This window comes from Odocoileus virginianus, chromosome 11, assembly GCF_023699985.2.
Source record: "Odocoileus virginianus isolate 20LAN1187 ecotype Illinois chromosome 11, Ovbor_1.2, whole genome shotgun sequence".
Taxonomy (NCBI): Eukaryota; Metazoa; Chordata; class Mammalia; order Artiodactyla; family Cervidae; genus Odocoileus; species Odocoileus virginianus.
This window is the reverse complement of record NC_069684.1, coordinates 7,594,291-7,612,138: the sequence shown is the minus strand read 5'-3', so window position 1 is coordinate 7,612,138 and position 17,848 is coordinate 7,594,291. Positions and strand designations below refer to the sequence as shown.

The window sequence follows — 17,848 nt, the reverse complement described above, 5'->3', positions numbered from 1 at the left end:
GTGTGGAGAAAAGAGAACCCTCTTACACTGTTGGTGGGAATGCAAATTAGTACAGCCACTATGGAAAACAGTGTGGAGATTTCTTAAAAAACTGGAAATAGAACTGCCATATAACCCAGCAATACCATTTCTGGCCATACACATCTGAGGAAACCAGATCTGAAAGAGACACGTGCACCCCAATGTGCATCGTAGCACTGTTTATAATAGCCAGGACATGGAAGCAACCTAGATGCCCATCAGCAGATGAATGGATGAGGAAGCTGTGGTACATATACACCATGGAATATTACTCAGCCATTAAAAAGAGTTCATTTGAATCAGTTCTAATGAGATGGATGAAACTGGAGCCCATTATACAGAGCGAAGTAAGCCAGAAAGATAAAGAACATTACAGTATACTAACACATATATATGGATTATAGAAAGATGGTAATGATAACCCTATATGCATAACAGAAAAAGAGACTCAGATGTATAGAACAGACTTGTGGACTCTGGGAGAAGGAGAGGGTGGGATGTTTCAAGAGAACAGCATTGAAACATGTATATTATCTAGGGTGAAACAGATCACCAGCCCAGGTTGGGTGCATGAGACAAGTGCTCCGGCCTGGTGCACTGGGAAGACCCAGAGGGATCGGGTGGAGAGGGAGGTGGGAGGGGGGACCGGTATGGGGAATACATGTAAATCCATGGCTAATTCATTTCAATGTATGACGAAAACCAAAAAAAAAATAAATAAAATTAAATTTAAAAAAAAAAGTTTAAAATTTACAATGGTCGTGCCATGGGTGTGTGCTCAGTAGCGTCCGACTCTTTGCGACCCCATGTACTGTAGCCCCAGGCTCCTCTCTCTGTGGGACTTCCCAGGCAAGAATCCTCAAGTGGGTTGATATTTCCTTCTCCAACAACAAGGAGGTTGTAAAAGAGACAGAATGTGAGTGAACTGAACCCACCCCACACTGGGCCTACTCCACCCTGATCTTTTAAGGAGGGCCCCCCCCTCCGGAGAAGAAGTTCCTCTTCTAAAAAAACTTAGGAAAGTGATTCTCCACCTCTCAGCATCAGGACCACACTCTGGGGCCCCGCCTCCGGGTTTCTGATTCAGTAGGTCTGGGGCAGGGCCTGAGAAGCTGCATGTCTGACAAGTTCCCAAGTGAGGCTGCAGCCGCTGGTCCAGGGACCCCACTTTAAGAATCTCTGAGTCGGCAGCCATTGAAAAGAGTGAAATAAGGCCACGTGCAGAGACACGGACGGACCGAGAGATGGTCACACCAAGTGAAGTGAGCCAGACAGAGGTAGAGAATCACCACATGACATCCCTTATATGTGGAATCTAAAAAGATATGATACAAATGAACTTACAAAACAGAAACAGGCTCACAGACTTGGAAAACAAACTTAGGGTTGCCGGGGGGGAGGGGATAGTTAGGGACTTTGGGAAGGTCACGTACACACTGCTATATTCCAGATGGATAACCAGCAAGGGCCTACTGCATAGCGCATGAAACTCTGCTCACTGTTACACGGCAGCTTGGATGGGAGACAGATCTGGGGGAGAATGACACGTGTATGTATGGCTGAGTCCCTTCACTGTTCACCAGAAACTACCAGAACATTGTTAATCGGCTATACCCCAATACAAGATAAAAAGTTTAAAGTTTGAAAAAAAAAAAGAACCACAGAGTGGGAAGATCAGCTGTTATCACTAAACCACCTCTGGCTTTTACACAACAACTTTAACCATGAGTTTCAAACACGGATTTTTAAATTCCTTCACGACAAAAGAATGCTCCTAGGTAACCCAAATTGAAGTATGAGAAACCATATGCTAAACATATCAATACATCCGCCTAGAATATCAATTTCACTTAAACCATTTGCAGAGGGGAAAAAAGTTTAATGACTTAACTGGCAATTTTTAAACATTAAGTTATTGTTATAATGCAGAAATGTAATGTTTTGAATACAATGTGAAATTTTTAAGGCAAAATAAGGGATTTCTAAGCACCCTCCTATTTGTGCAGGGGGCACCTTTCAGGGTGCCCCCTCCAGATATGTGAAACACTGCTGCTAGCCCTGCTCTTCAACATGTCCAGCTCCCCATGTGTGCACATGTGTATACATGTATGAGCCTGCACATGTGTGCACTGTGTATGCATACATATTATTCTCACCTCCATCGGGATTCTTTTGTTGGGGGGGCACAGAAATATTCTTGAAGAAACCCTGTTTTTAGGCATCACTGATTACTCACACTTTGTGTGAATTAATCCAGTACACATCTTCCACGAGGCTGGCTGTGGAATGGGGGAAGGAATCCAAAGTAGGAGGGGAAATGAGGTGGGAATGGTGAAGGCAGCTTGCCGTGAGCCTCGGACAAGACTGCTGCCCAGGAGGCAGGTGCGGTCCTGGGCAGAAACAGACACCCAGACCTGAAGACACACCACTGCACTGCCTTCAAACCTCTTCAACCCCACTCTGTCATCCCACCCAGGTCCCCCTGAACAATCCCCCAGCCACAGAAGAGCTATTTCATAGGCAGTTTGTGAAAATAAAAGGGCACCAACTGTTTGCCAACCGAGAGCTTAGTCAGTGTCTCCTTCCATTTTCCCAGTAAGTCCATGAAAACCCGGTTTTCTTTCTCTGGGACTGGCCTGCCTGGGATGCCAACCCCCAAGTTCCTGGCTGTGCCCAGTAATTATTTCTGGCTGCCACAGTCCACTGGGAGCCTGGGTGGGGGCTCCTACAGCCCACATGCACAAGGGACATGGTGACCTTCATTTTGAAGGCTTACTTCCCCGAAGTATTTCACTTCTTATCAGAATTCACGACAATAATGTGTGTTGTACATTTGTGGGCAACCAAGTATGGGCTTCCTGGTGGCTCCACAGTAAAGAATCCACCTGCCAATGCAGGAGACATGGGTTCGATCCCTGGGTCAGGAAGATCCCCTGGAGGAGGGCATGGCAACCCACACCAGGATTCTTGCCGTGAGAATCCCACGGACAGAGGAGCATGGTGGGCTACGGTCCATGGGGTTGCAAAGAGTCAGACATGATTGAGCGACTAAACAACAACAGTATGAAAAGACTCATGAGTGATCTCAGCAACAAGGACAGAAGCGTCACGGGCAGGAACACCCGTGCCATCCTCGAAAGGCTCTACCTGTGCAATGAACTCCGGGAAGCTGAGGACCGGCCCGTTGTGGAAGACCGGGTAGTAGAAGACGTAGGCGAGCATCCAGGGGAGGGAGTAGAAGGGCCGCTGGGCCGGCGGGGGCTCCCAGCACAGCTCCAGGCTGAAGCTGGTGTAGTAGAGACAGCGCACGGTCAGCGTGAACTGCAGCAGGTAGTATTCGGTCTCCGTCTTGTACCACCCTCTCTGTGAAGTCACAAGGAGAGAACAACCCTTGAGTGTCGAGGACAGACCCCATCCAGTCTCCAGGGAAGGAGAGCTCTTCCACGGGCAGAGCGGCTGTCCCACCCTGGGAGCCGAGAGCCTCCGAACAGCTGGTAAACGTCATGCATCATCAGAACAAGCAGTTAACGAGCAACAGGCAGAAGAGTGTCCCTAACATCGGCCATCGGCTTAGCGTTAAGTCTGATGCAACAGAGGGTGAGGGTTTTCCCAGATACGCACCCGTGGGACGCACCAGTGCATAGCATGCAGATTAGCTACATCCGAGGGGTACTCTGACAGCCCCTTCCACAACCCTGAAGACACAGAGAGACCTATCCAGACGGATCTCGGGACTCTGGGGGCTCAGCTCCAGATCCCCGCAATAAATGGAATATTGCTACAAAATGAGTCACACAATTTGCCTGGTTTCCCATTTGCACATAAAAGCTATGTTTACATATACTATACGAATAAACTATACTACAGCTTACTACAGGGGCCCCCAACCCCTAGGCCACAGGCCACTGTTGGTTCGTGGCCAGTGTAGGAATCGGGCTACACAGCAGGAGGGGAAGGGCAGGTGAGCTAGTGAAGCTTCACCTGTATTTAAAGCCACTTCCCAGGGCTCCATATTCGAGCCTGAGCCCCGCCCCCCGGCAGACAGCCGCATTAGATATTCACAGGAGAGTGAGCCCTACTGTGAACTGTGCGTGCCAGGGTCGGAGGCTGCACACTCCTTGCGAGAATCTAATGCCTGATGATCTGAGGTGAAGCTGAGCTGGTCGTGACGCTCATGCTGGGGAGGGCACAGGAGTAAAGTGAACAAGAAAGGTGGGCCAGGAAGTCAATTTGCTAGAAAAGTAATCCCCAGGAAGCACAATAAAATGCTGTGTCTGTAAAGGCCACGTGGGATTTATGTCTTCAACAGATTTTTCCTTTGGCTCTCTGTCATTAATTTGGCTTCACATGTAGTGGAGGACTATTTTCCAAACAAGCTTTAGAGACACATCATCAAAAGAAATAGTCCCTGCCTTCAGTGAAACTGAATTCTCATACAGGAGTCAGTATACAAGACAGCATGAAATAGGAAGTAACAAGTATGTACAAAACTAGGCGAAGAACAAAAGACTAAAAGCAACTGTGATAAAATCTAGATACTACTGAGGGAGTAAAATTATGGATCATTTTATCATCTATTTTTCTACGTATTCCATATTTTCTAAAATACATACAGATTATTTTTTAATGAGAAAACCAGGTGATGAAAATAGATACAAAAAACAGAATTGGGACAAAGGACAGAGTAGTTCATTTGACCCATGAGAATCTCTCAAGGCTTTACAGAGAAAAATTAAGCCCTGAACAGAGTTTCTACCCCATGTCCAGGACTTGAGCAGCCACCAAGAAAAATCAAGAAAACTGCATGTGTGAAAGTATGGAAACCTAGAGCAACTGGTTGCTGGTCATTGGCTCCCTCCTCTCTGGAAATATTTTTCACATCACCAATGTACATAATTTATTCACCACCAACACCCATAACTGATGCTAGTGGTCCCCAAATAAATGATCACTACAATCAGAGACTGTTTTGAATAACTGCCAGATCCCCCCCAAAGTCAGATGTGGATTTGTTTTTCTTTTTATCACAAATCTAATTTTAAGCACACTTATTTAAATAATCAGGTAGCTTAATCATTCCAGGAAGTTAAGTATCTTCTGTTAGGAGAGAGCTGCCCATCTGCCTTACTCACCCCAGTCCACTGGTGAGAGTGAAGAAAAATTAAGATAGCCTAACAACAGCAAAGAAAAAAACAAAAAAACTTGAATTTTCAAAATGCTACCATTTTTACAAAATTGCTTAACACATTATCTTGTCAGATCCTGAGAGCAACAACTCCATGAGGAAGGCAGCTTGTACCTTCATTTTCCAAATGATGAAATTGAGACTCAGAGGTTAAATACTGCCTCCGGTTTCAAGAGAAGGACACATGGTGAACAGAAGAGATTAGAAAACCACTGGCTCATCCTTCCTGCTGTGTTCTTTCCCATGTCTGTGCCAATCCAGGGCTCACCAGTTCTAACTGCCATCACATGAATCAATAAATGAGTGAATGAATGAGTGAACAAATGGACAAGAGTTAAAATACCACAGGAACACATGGTTAAAGAAAGAATATCAGAAGCTTCCCAAGATTTTCTGTGCAAGAAAAATACTTACCGTATCTGTTTCAGGGACCACCACGGGCTTCTGATGAAATAGAGATGCGAGAGTTCTCTATACACTGTACAGCAGCTTACAGATGATTTTTTATTAAAAGCATAGGGGATTATTCCTGGAGGAGGAAATGGCAACCCACTCCAGTATTCTTGCTTGGGAAATCCCATGGACAGAGGAGCCTGACGAGCTACAGTCCACAGGGTAAAGAAAGAGTTGGATGCAACTTAGCGACTAATCAACAAGGAGATTATTGCTTTCTTTTTTTTTTTTTTTTTATTGCTTTCTTTTCCTTTTGTTCCTGTGGCATTTGACACCATCCATGCTTACCCAAACTGGGAGAAAAGGTAGAGGGTCGGCCCTGGACAGCCTCCGAGGGCTAAAGTGTGTTAGTCCCTCAGTCATGTCTGGAGGGCTAAGACAAAGTCAGATAAAAAGGACTGCAGGGTGCAACACCCTCTGAAGCCACGAGGGGGAGCCCCATCCCAGTTCTTGGATTGACTCATCTGAAAACAAAGGCATCTACCTGGATGATGGCGTTGCCAAACGGGTTATCTCCTTCCCACTGGTATAAAAAAAACGAGAGACTCTTACCTTAACTTCCTCCACATCTTGCAGTCTCAGTGTAGAGAGCAGAGAGAGAGAACACAGCCACGATAGGGACTGAGAGCGGAACTGAGCAACACAGAAGGCGATGGTGGTGTGAATGAGCACCATGGCGGTGCCTTGGGTGCCCAGCGCGCATCGGCAGGCCCACATCCCATAGACGGCGAGGATCCAGGGTTTGTGCTGCAGACAGAGAGGGGGAGAGAACGGGAACGTAAGCTAACAGCCCTTGCCACCGAAGGTTCTGTTTTGTGACCTTTAACCAAACTACTCTCATTGTCCTGGCGATTTAGTGTTAACACAGACAAACAGGATTCAGAAGGACCTGCCACATTAACCCCAGATAGCCGTCCCCAAGCTTTTTGGCAGCAGTGGAGACAAGTTTTCCATGGACCAGAGTTGGGGTGTGTGGGTGGTTTCAGGATGATTCCCGCACATTACATTTATTGTACACTTTATTTCTAACAGTTACATCAGCTCAAGCACAGATCATCAGGCATCAGATCCTGAAGGCTGGGCCCCTGCCCCAGAGTGATGGCTGCCGACCCCCAGGTCCTTGGAACTTCACCAGACTCACCCAGAAGCAAGGCGCCACTTCCCTGCCTTCAGCCAAAGCCGCAGGCCAGTGGATCCCGCAACTATAAGATATATGCTGACATTCCAACAGACATTACGGAAGCCAGAAGACAGCTGGAAAAGCTGCCAGTCTGGCACACCAGCCACCGCCTACACTATTCTGCGAAAGTGAAGGTGAGAGAAAGCATTGGTGCACATTTCTTGGGAGTCTTATTTAGAAACTGGGCCATCCAAACCACAAAAGGCTTCCTAAAGTCTAAACCACAGGTTTAAAAGTAAATATCCAATTACATTTTTATTTCATTAGCATATTATTCACAGTCAAATTTAGGTCACAGAAAAAGTACCTGCTTTCAGTGGGTGAGACTGAGGCCTCTGTCTAGTAAATCTGATTAATACATTTATTACTACCTTAGGAGAGAATTTTTCTATTTCAAGTTTTACAGTTATTGACATTGAATAACTTAATAAATAACATGTTTTTTCTCAGAGAATGAACTTATGGTTGTGGGGTGGGGAGGATGGGGGGAAGGGATAGATAGGGAGTTTGGGATGGACACACTGCTGTATTTAAAACAGATAACCAACAAGGACCTACTGTATAGCAAATGGTACTCTGTTCAGTGTTATGTGGCAGCCTGGATGGGAGGGGAGTTTGGGGGTGAATGGATACAGGTACATGTATGGCTGAGCCCCTTCACTGCTCACCTGAAACTATCGTCAACACTTAACTCGCTATGAAAGTGAAAGTCACTCAGTCGTGTCCAACTCTTTGCGACCCCATGGACTGTATAGTTCTCCAGGCCAGAATACTGGAGGGGGTAGCCTATCCCTTCTTCAGCAGATCTTCCCAACGCAGGGATCAAACCAGGGTCTCCTGCACTGCAGGCAGATTCTTTACCAGCTGAGCTGGTAAAGAATTAGGGTAATTGGCTATACCCCAAAACAAAATAAAAAGTTTAAAAAAATTAACATGTCTTTGCTTTTACAATACACTCTTGGTCATATCTGGCTGGTAAAGACTTACTTTAAGAAACCACAATAATGGTTTAACAGTGTTTGAGAGGCAATATATCTTAGGGGTAGAATTACCAAGTTTTGCTGTCTAATTGCCTAAATAAATCTGATGTCCTCATTAACTAGATGTTTGACCCTAGACAAGTTGCTAAATCTCTCTCTTTTAAATCACATATAAAATTAAAATAATGGCATCTACTTCATGAGGCTGTCGTGAGAATTAAGTTAACATAAAATGCTTACAATGATGTCTGCATACACTGCAAATACTAGCAGCTATTCCTATAGGGAAACATGATGTGTCTTTTTGACAAGCATTCAAAAATAGGACTTCCAGGGACTTCCCTGGTAGTCCAGTGGTTAAGACTTTGACTTCCAGTGCAGAGGGTGTAGGTTCGATCCCTGGTTGGGGAGCTAAAATCTCACATGCCTCATAGCCAAAAAAGCAAAACATCAAACAGAAGCAATATTGTAACAAATAAAGACTTTAAAAATAATATACATTATATATATGTATATATATATGTATGTATATATATATATATATACATACACACACATACATACATACACAGATAGATAGATAGGATTTCCAAGAATGCACTGACTTGAAAAGTGAGGACTACTTAAAATTGGGTCTTCTTTGTAAATCCATGGCTAATTCATATCAATGTATAACAAAAACTACTGTAATGATGTAAAGTAATTAGCCTCCAACTAATAAAAATTTAAAAAAAAAAAAAAAAAAAATTGGGTCTTCTTATGGAAAAGATGATTTCTTTAAGGGAAAGACAGATGTGGACTGCAAATTATAAATCCCATCTTTCAATGGTAATGCTGCCAAAATATTGCCTAAGTAGAATTCTCTCCCAAATCTATACTCCAGCCCAAGAGAGAACATTTTAAATGAACAACTGGGTCAGCCACTTTGAAGTTCCAAGAAAATCAGAGAAATCTACCGTTCATTTCTACTATTTTTCCATCCTACTACGACATTAAACAGCACATAAGTTTGCTTTAAACTTTCCCCGAAAAACTCACCTCTGGACAGAGTTCAATAATAAGGAATGAGGTTGCCAACAGTATTTTAAGGAGCAGCTTTAACAAATGAAAAGAGGTGGGGGGTGTCTTTTTTAAACAGATCTACAGCATTTACCACTTGGAATCCATTCCCATGTGTGCGTGGCTATGCACATACCCGTAACACAGCTACGTTTTATTAAGTGCTATTTGATCCACTTGGAAAAAGCCTGTTTGTTGGGATTCATTTGGGACCTTAACCACAGACTGAAGCTGTTTCAACTTGGAAAAGCTGGAGGAACCTTCAGGAACTACGAGCAGGGCTGTACAAACCCATCTGCTCCACAGAGTGTCTGACAAATTCACCCGCGCTCACAAACGCGACTTTGAGGGCTCACGAGGTCATCCTATGTTCTCATCCCTCACCATCTTCTTCCTGGCAAAGAGTACAGGCAGGCGACTTTCAGTACCATTCTCTCTAAGACATCACAGCAAATGCTCTCATGTGAATCTTACCCTCTCGGTTATCCCTCCTATTACCCACTCACCCACCCAATGGGCAAAGGCAACTCCACTATGTACATTCATGGTGGTCAGGTGATGAAACAGAAGGATGTGAAAAATGCAGAAAGAATTACCTGGTTTAAAACCTATATAGGGCTTCCCTGGTGGCTCAGTGGTAAAGAATCTGTCTGCCAATGCAGAGGACACAGGTTCGAACCCTGGTCCGGGAAAAATCCCACACGCCATGGAGCAGCTAGGTCCCTGCGCTGAAAACTACTGCAGCCCGCCCGCCTAGAGCCCGTGTTCTACAAGAGACGCCACTGCCTGAGAAGCCCCCACGCCGCAAGTGGAAAGGAGCCCCCACGCTCCGCAACTAGAGAAAGCCCACACACAGCAACAGCCACAAGTAACAGAAAAGTAAAATATTCTTTTACACACTTATGTAAATTGTGTGTGCTCACTCAGGTATGTCCAATTCTTTGCGACCCCACGTACTGCGGCCCACCAGTCTCCTTCGTCCGTGGGATTCTCCAGGCAAGAATCCTGGAGTGGGTTGCCATTCCCTTCTCCAGGGGATCTTCCAGACCCGGGAATTGAACCCACACCTCCTGCGCCTCCTGCATTAGCAGGCAGATTCTTTACCACTGTGCCACTTGAGAAGCCCTTACATAAATTAGAACCTCACGGAAATATTGATTTTTCTGTACTGTAAAGTGAATGCAATTGGAATCTACACAATTGCAATGGGAATCCCGTCCCCAAAACACCACTAAAATGCTGATACAGTATGACTAGACTTCCATGCCTTGCTCTCTGTCACCAGTGCAGGACAGTCCCCACCATCAATGCAGTCTGAAAGTGGGGGTCCCCAACCCCCAGGCGTACCGGTCCGTGACCTGATAGAAACTCGGCCACACAGCAGGAGGTGAGCGGCAGGCGATCCCACCGTCACTGTCTGCCGTCACCCCCAGATGTGACCATCAAGCTGCAGGAAAACAAGTTCAGGGCTCCCACTGATTCTGCGTTAATGGTCAGTTGTATAGTTATTGCATTATATATCACAATGTAATAATAACAGTAGAAGTAAAGTGCACAGTAAACGTAATAATGCACTTGAATCATCCCGAAACCACCCCCCTCTCTTCCCACCCCCATCTATGGAAAAACTGTCTTCCATGAATCCAGTCCCTGGTGCCGAAAAGGTTGGGGACTGCTGCCTTAAGGCACACCTCCTGCAACCCTATCCCCACCCCCAGCCACACACACACACACACACACACACACTCCCTGCAAGAAGCAGGGCAGAGACGGCAAGAAATGGACACAAACCCTCACCCAGCAACGAGGCAGCAGCACAGAAGGTCTGCTGCTCTGAGGAGGAGGGGGGCTTCTTCCAAGGGTCACCCTGTACGCACCCAAAGGCCGAGAGACAGCCCCGCCCTACCTATTTCTACTCCAAAAGTGCTTACGCCTTTATCAAACCTGTGTCCACCTCATAAGTGAAAATGATTAAATATTAGATGTTGAGCCTCTGACATCAAATATACCAGGAAACTTGTATAACTCTTCAAAACTAAAGAAGAAAGTGTGCTGTTTTATTCCAAAGCAATACTTCTGATTCATCTCCTCCTAGAAGGCCTGTAAAGACATTTTCCCCAGGTTCCCAGGGCAATCTGGGCAGGTACACACAGGTTTGGTCGCATATGTAATTTATGTCAAGCTGAAGGTTTTAAAGTCTGCCTAGGGAATTCTCTGGCAGTCCAGAGGTTAGGACTCCACACTTCCCCTGACAAGAGCCCCAGTTCAGTCCCTGGTCAGGGAACTAAGATCCCGTAAGCCGTGCAGCACAGCCCAAACAACTGACTAATTAATTTTTAAAAATTAATTAAAAATTTGGCCTAACAGTCAAAACAAACCAATCCATTTAAGAGGTTCAAATGACAATTATGAATGAACTTAAAACGAGGCACAAAGAATCATGCTGATCAAGTAACATGTAGAAATAAAATACAGTCTTAATTTAATGCCAACAAAGGTCCATCTAATCAACGCTATGGTTTTTCCAGTAGTCATGTATGGATGTGAGAGTTGGACTATAAAGAAAGCTGAGTGCTGAAGAATTGATGCTTTTGAACTGTGGTGTTGGAGAAGACTCTCGAGAGTCCCTTGGACTGCAAGGAGATCCAACCAGTCCATCCTAAAGGAGATCAGTCCTGGGTGTTCATTGGAAGGACTGATGCTGAAGCTGAAACTCCAATACTTTGGCCACCCGATGCGAAGAACTGACTCATTGGAAAAGACCTTGATGCTGGGAAAGATTGAAGGCAGGAGGAAAAGTGGATGACAGAGGATGAGATCGTTGGATGGCATCACCAACTCAATGGACATGAGTTTGAGTAAGCTCCGGGAGTTGGTGATGGACAGGCAAGCCTGGTGTGCTGCAGTCCATGGGGTTGCAAAGAGTCAGACACGACTGAGTGACTGAATTGAATTGAATTGAATTGTGACATTCCTAAATAAGATTTAAATTCTAATCAAGTATTACTTTTACACAATGCTTTTCTTTAACTGAGATTTTTATTGAGATAGGTGCAGTTAAAAGAAATAATACAGAGATCCCATGGATACTTTACCCTATCTCCCCCCTATGGTAACATTTTGCAAAACCAAAGTATATCACAACCAGGATGCTGACATTGCTATAACCCACAAGCACACTGGTTTTCCCAGCTTCACTTTCATTTGTGTGTGTGTCTTTAGTTACATACAGTTTCATCACAAATAGATTCAGCATCCACCATAGGAAAGACACCAAACAACTCCATCCCCTCAAGCATCTCTTGCACTGCCCTTTTACAACCACACCCACATTTTTCCTGCTCCCTTTTCCCAACATCCCCAACCCCTGGAAACCACCAATATTGTCTCCATTTCTAAAATATTGTCATTTCAAGTCACAGTATGGAACCTTTGGGACTAGCTTTTTCCACTCAGCCTGATTCCCTGAAATCCACCCCAAGTTGCAGTGAATATCAAAGGCTTGCCCCTTTTCATTGCTGTGTAGTTTCCATGGGGAGGATGAACCATAGTTTCTTTAACCGTTCACCTGTTGCAGGACATCTGAGCTATATTCCTGTTTGGGGCTATTATGAATAAAACTGAAATGAACATCTATGTGCAGAGTTTGGTGTAAAACCAAGTGTTCATGCCTCCAGGATAAATGCCCAAAAGTGAGCTTGCTGGGCTGCATACTTGTTACAAGTTTAGTACTATAAGAAACTGCCCAACAATTTCCCAGAGTGGCCACCCTACATTCCTACCAGCAACATGGAGCCGAAATAGCTCAGTTGAGAGAGCATCAGACTGAAGATCTAAAGGTCCCTGGTTCGATCCTGGGTTTCCCTTGGACTGCAAGGAGATCAACCCAATCAATCCTAAGGAAAATCAATCCTGAATAGTCATTGGAAGGACTGATGCTGAAGCTGAAACTCCAATACTCTGTACTCCTGATGAGAAGAGCCGACTCACTGGAAAAGACCCTGATGCTGGGAAAGATGGAAGGCAGGAGGAGAAGGGACGAGAGAGGATGAGATGGTTGGATGGCATTGCTGACTCAATCGATATGAGTTTGAGTGAGCTCAGGGAGATGGTGATGGACAGGGAAGCCTGGCATGCTGTAGTCCATGGGGTTGCAAAAAGTCGGACACGACTGACCAACTGAACAAAAACCAGCATCATGCTTGCAATCCAGTTTATGCCGCTTCCTCACCAGCATTTCATGGTGTTACTGTTTTATGTCTGAACCATTCTGGTAGTGGCTTTAACTTGCATTTTCCATGCTCTTTTAAAGGGCATCAAAGTGCAAGCAACCTGAACCTTGCATCGATAAGACGGGTTGAATGAACTTTGCTGGAGCATAGGATGCCAGCCCACCAGAACTGACTCCTTTGACTCTCTTTATTCCAGGTTCTTCAGTTCCTGGTAAGAGACAAAAGGTGGGCAGGGAAAGAGGAGGAACTTTTTTGAAGTCTTAACAAACGATAAGAAAGAAACTGTACTCTATTTTTGTGGCATTCCGGTAAAGCAAGACTAATCACTATGGGACTTTCTGAAGGCACTGGGCCAGACTGAAATTGGGTAACAAACCCGCCCTTTGCTCCTACTGCTCCTCGTGTTAACACCGAACCACTTCTCAAAATGGGACACAGCTGATTCTCTTGGTAGAGGTTCCCTTAACAAGCTAATAGCCCATCTTGTTCGTCATACGATAATGTTAGCCTAGAATCTAACATGGTACTTAGTTGACAGCAAGTGTTTCAGAAACGCTGGACAAATGAATGGTTAGAATAGCTGGATAGGTGGGTCGGTAGATGGATGGATGAAAGGGTAGGTGGATGGACAGACAGACATGCTTCTGCAAGTACTGGGAATTAACCCGGCGGTTATGACTGAGAACAAGAAATAAGCACCAAAATGTGGGTCTTTTTAGTCACTAATGTGAAAACTGGCTGATTTCCAAAGAGTCTGCTTGTATCACTTAACCCCTTATGAGCCAAGACCGCTTTGCCGTTGCAAATAAGGTAGAAAGGGGTTATTCCGCATCTCTCTGCCTACTTCCAGTTTTCACTTAAAAATCTTACAAATCGTGTGTTGGGGGAAGCCTCAGACAGCGCACAGCTGAGAGAACACAGGCACCCGCCTATGAATGCAGACTCTTTGATAGAACCTGAGTCCTCGCACACCACGGAAGTCTTCCGAGAGATCGACAGGTTCAACTGGCATATTTCAAAGGCCCAAATCAGCACCTGAGAAAAGACCACAGACTTGTGGCCCTTTGTTTTGCAAATCTATATCCTCAGTTTTCCTCACGGGGAGCCAGGACGCAGCCACAGCAAGAGCCGGCCTGGCCGTGCCCCGCTCACACCATCTCTCCTCCCCGCCTGCTTGCTCCTGTTCTCGGCTGCGGGCGCTGGGCGATAGCAGGACGCGCCTGAGTGGTCTCCCTCATTAGCTCACCTCCGCAGGGAGGAAGGAAACCGTGACGCCTTGGTGAAGACTCCTGCTGGCAACTGGGCCAGACTTTGCTGTGCATTAATTCTTTTTGTACGTCTGCCCAGAAACCACTCAGTGGGCATTGTTTGAGAAATAAATAAAAGAAGTCACTCAACAATGCTTATGCACAGCATAATTTATTACATACTACATAATCAACTGCAGATGCTATCAATATATATATATGTCATTATATGTGATATATTCACATATGAATATATGTGAGATATATGTGTGTGTGTGTGTGTGTGTGTGTGTATCTCCCCACACAAACAGGAAAAAACCCAAAGCCATCCCAGAGTCCAGACAACTGTATTCTAGCCTGCTTTCCCTGGGGGCAAAGGCCAATGGGCCCAAACAAAGCCAATTTCACCTCTCCTAAGAGAGGCTCTGATGGAGGTGGAGGAGTCTGGCTCCAAGAAATCCATTAGTGCATGAGATTCCTATTAGGTGTGTGGTTTTGACGAAATGCTGGAAAGGAGCACCACAGCTTTCCAAAGGTGAGCACCCTCATCTCAGCCAATGCCACTGAACCATGCTCTTCAGGCCTATAGCCGATGAGCTCAGCTGGTCGGGGCCCAACGCTAACGACGTGGGTTCTGCCGGTCAAAGGTCGGGTGAGAGGGCACGCTGTGGTCAGCCACGGCACCCAGCCTTCTCGAAAAGCTCACCCAGGGGTGTTTTTGGCTCTGAGGGCAGAGAACACTATGCCTCATGTGGTGAGGGTGTTCAAGAAAGGAGGCCACTGTCTGACCCGCCCCACACACACTCCAAGCCTAACAAACCCATGGCCAAAGCTCAGAGCCGTTCCTCAGCCTCCCCTCCCAGGGCGCTGCCCCGGAGCCAGTCTTGCCAAGACCCAGTGAGAGAGCCCAACCCAGAGAAACAACGTTTAACCTTGGCTGGGGAGCTCGGTGGAAAGTTTTTATTACTAGTCATGGCAAAAAAAAAAAGAAAAAAGAAGAAGAAATAGAAAACCACGCTTTTGAAACGAACCTCTTCTTCAGGGCCAGCAAAGAGAGAGATGGGACGAGACAGAGGACGGAGCCCAGAAGCATCCTTCAGGGTTGGAACCACGAGTAGTGATAATGCCTGTCTCTATAGCATCGTCCACAGTTTGTGATGCCCCTGAGAAGGGGAGATAAAAGACAAGTGCAGCCCAAATCTTCCACCCTGAATAAATACCAAAAACAGCCACCCAAATTAAGGGCATCTGGGACTCTCAGTCCAGGTGGTGAAAGCACAGAGCTTACGGGGCCAGAGCTGAGGTTCACACTTACATAAGGACCAAGAGGACACGGACAAAGACAGCAGTGTGCTCCAGCCTCAGCAGAACCCTGCCCGCCAGCTGTCACACAAATCAAACCTGTGGTCACAGAGGGATGGGACACACACACACACACACACACACACAAATGAGTCAGTGCGAACTGTGCCTCATTCCAAGAAAACTGCAAACAAAACCGCCTACTGAGTTTGCCTAAGATGTGCGCTGCAGATAAAAAGACAAGGCCCACCTGTCCGCCCAGGCCTATAAGGAGATGCAGGAGGCTGAAATAAGCAGACGGCTCCACCCTCTTCAAGCCACCTCCTGGGGCGGGGATGGGGGACCTTCCCTGACACCCCCAGGCAGTCGTGGCCACCCCTCCCAGGAGGCGGCCTCAGGATCTGCCCTCCTGTGTCACTTCTCACTCAGCTCCTGGTCTGTGTGTCCCTGTCCTTTCTCCCACAAGCCAGCACAAGCCTGAAACAGGGTCAGAGAAAGCCCCGCAGGAGAGGAACATAGGTACGGCTGAAGAGACCCTCTGGGGTTTCAGAATCTCAGACAGATGCCTCCTTTCTGAACACCGCAGAGGGAACTGCTCCCAGGAACCCACGCAGACCGCAGTCACAGCACACAGAAAACGCCAGCAGAACCCCGGCGGCAGCCACCTCTTTGCTGGCTGTCACCATACACTAGCACAACCTTGAAAACTATTAGACCCTTACCACTACCCTAGGAAGCAAGCGGTACCATCCCTGATGCACCTGATGCACAAAATGAGGTGAAAGACTCCAAGATATTAACTAACTGGCTTTTAAGATTGCCTTGCTTGAAAGTGACAAAGCTGGGTTTCAGCCAGGAGCTCTGAACCACACTGAAGAGGGCCTCCTAACAAGAAGAGCCGCAAGCAAACTAACCAGAGGAACACCTATATCCTAAACTAGGTAGTGTTCTGATGGTGGTGGGTGCAAAACAGGAGCTGGAAATGGAGAAAATTTGGAAAGGAGGAGGTCCATCCGGCCACAAATAGACGGTTAGTCTACATCTCACACTGTCTGACTAAAAAAAAGTGAAAGTATTAGTTCTCAGTTCTCTCCAACTCTGTGACCATCAAGCTCCTCTGTCCATGGAAATCTCCAGGCAAGAATACTGGAGTGGGTGGCCATTCCCTTCTCCAGGGGATCATTTCAACTCAGGGATAGAACCCAGGTCTCCTGGATTGCAGGCAGATTCTTTACCGTCTGAGCCATTTGAACCAGTCAAATGGCTGTTTACCATTTAAACCAGTCCATTGTTTCATGTCCAGTTGTTCTAACTGTTGCTTCCTGACCCGCACACAGGTTTCTCAAGAGATAGGTAAGGTGGTCTGGTAATCTCATCACTTGAAGAATTTTCCACAGTTTGTTGTTATCCACACAGTCAAGGATTTAGCACAGTTAATGAAGCAGAAGTAGATGTTTTTCTGGAATTCTCTTGCTTTCTCTATGATCCTTCAGCTGTTGGCAATTTGATCTCTGATTGCTCTACCTTTTCTAAATACAGCTTGTATATCTGGAAATTCTCAGTTTACATACTGTTGAAGCCTAGCTTGAAGGATTTTGGGCAGTACCTTGCTAGCATGTAAAATGACTGCAATTGTTCTGTAGTTTAAACATTCTTTGGCATTGTCCATCTTTTGGATTGGAATGAAAATTGACCTTTTCCAGTCCTGTGGCCACGGCTGAGTTTTCCAAATTTGCTGGCATATTGAATATAGCACTTCAACAGCATCATCTTCTAGGATTTCAAATCGCTCAGCTGGAATTCCATCACCTCCACTAGCTTTGTTCATAGTGATGCCTCCTAAGGCCCACCTGACCTCACATTCCAAGATGTCTGTCTCTAGGTGAGAGACCACACCACTGTGGTTATCCAGGTTATTAAAACCTTTTTTGTATAGTTCTTCTGTGTATTCCTGCCACCTCTTCTTAATCTCTTCTGCTTGTATTAGGTTTTTGCCATTTCTGTCCTTTATCGTGGCCATTTTTGCATGAAATGTTCCCTTCCTATCTCCAATTTCTTTGAAGAGATCTCTAGTCTTTCCCATTCTATTGTTTTCCTCTATCTCTTTGCACTGTTAACTGAAGAAGCCTTTCTTATCTCTCCTTGCTATTCTCTGAAAATCTGCATTCAGTAGAATATCTTTCCCTTTC

At 45.8% G+C, this 17,848-nt stretch overlaps 1 protein-coding gene across 8 annotated transcripts in view; it reads right to left on the bottom strand.

Moving 5' to 3' along the window:
- Positions 1 to 17,848, bottom strand: part of HHAT (hedgehog acyltransferase) — a 367,616-nt gene that overhangs the window by 281,050 nt on the left and 68,718 nt on the right. For 7 of the 8 annotated variants that reach the window (XR_011490224.1, XM_070473890.1, XM_070473888.1 and 4 more), the window contains 2 exons: positions 6,212 to 6,406; positions 3,169 to 3,384 (listed from right to left, as the gene is read on the bottom strand). Coding sequence is in view for 7 of the 8 variants with exons in the window: in XM_070473890.1 (XP_070329991.1) it covers positions 3,169 to 3,384; positions 6,212 to 6,406 (411 nt within the window). In the remaining variant the exon portion in view is untranslated. The remainder of the gene's footprint in view (positions 1 to 3,168; positions 3,385 to 6,211; positions 6,407 to 17,848) is intronic. The other variant, XM_070473893.1, reaches the window with a different exon arrangement.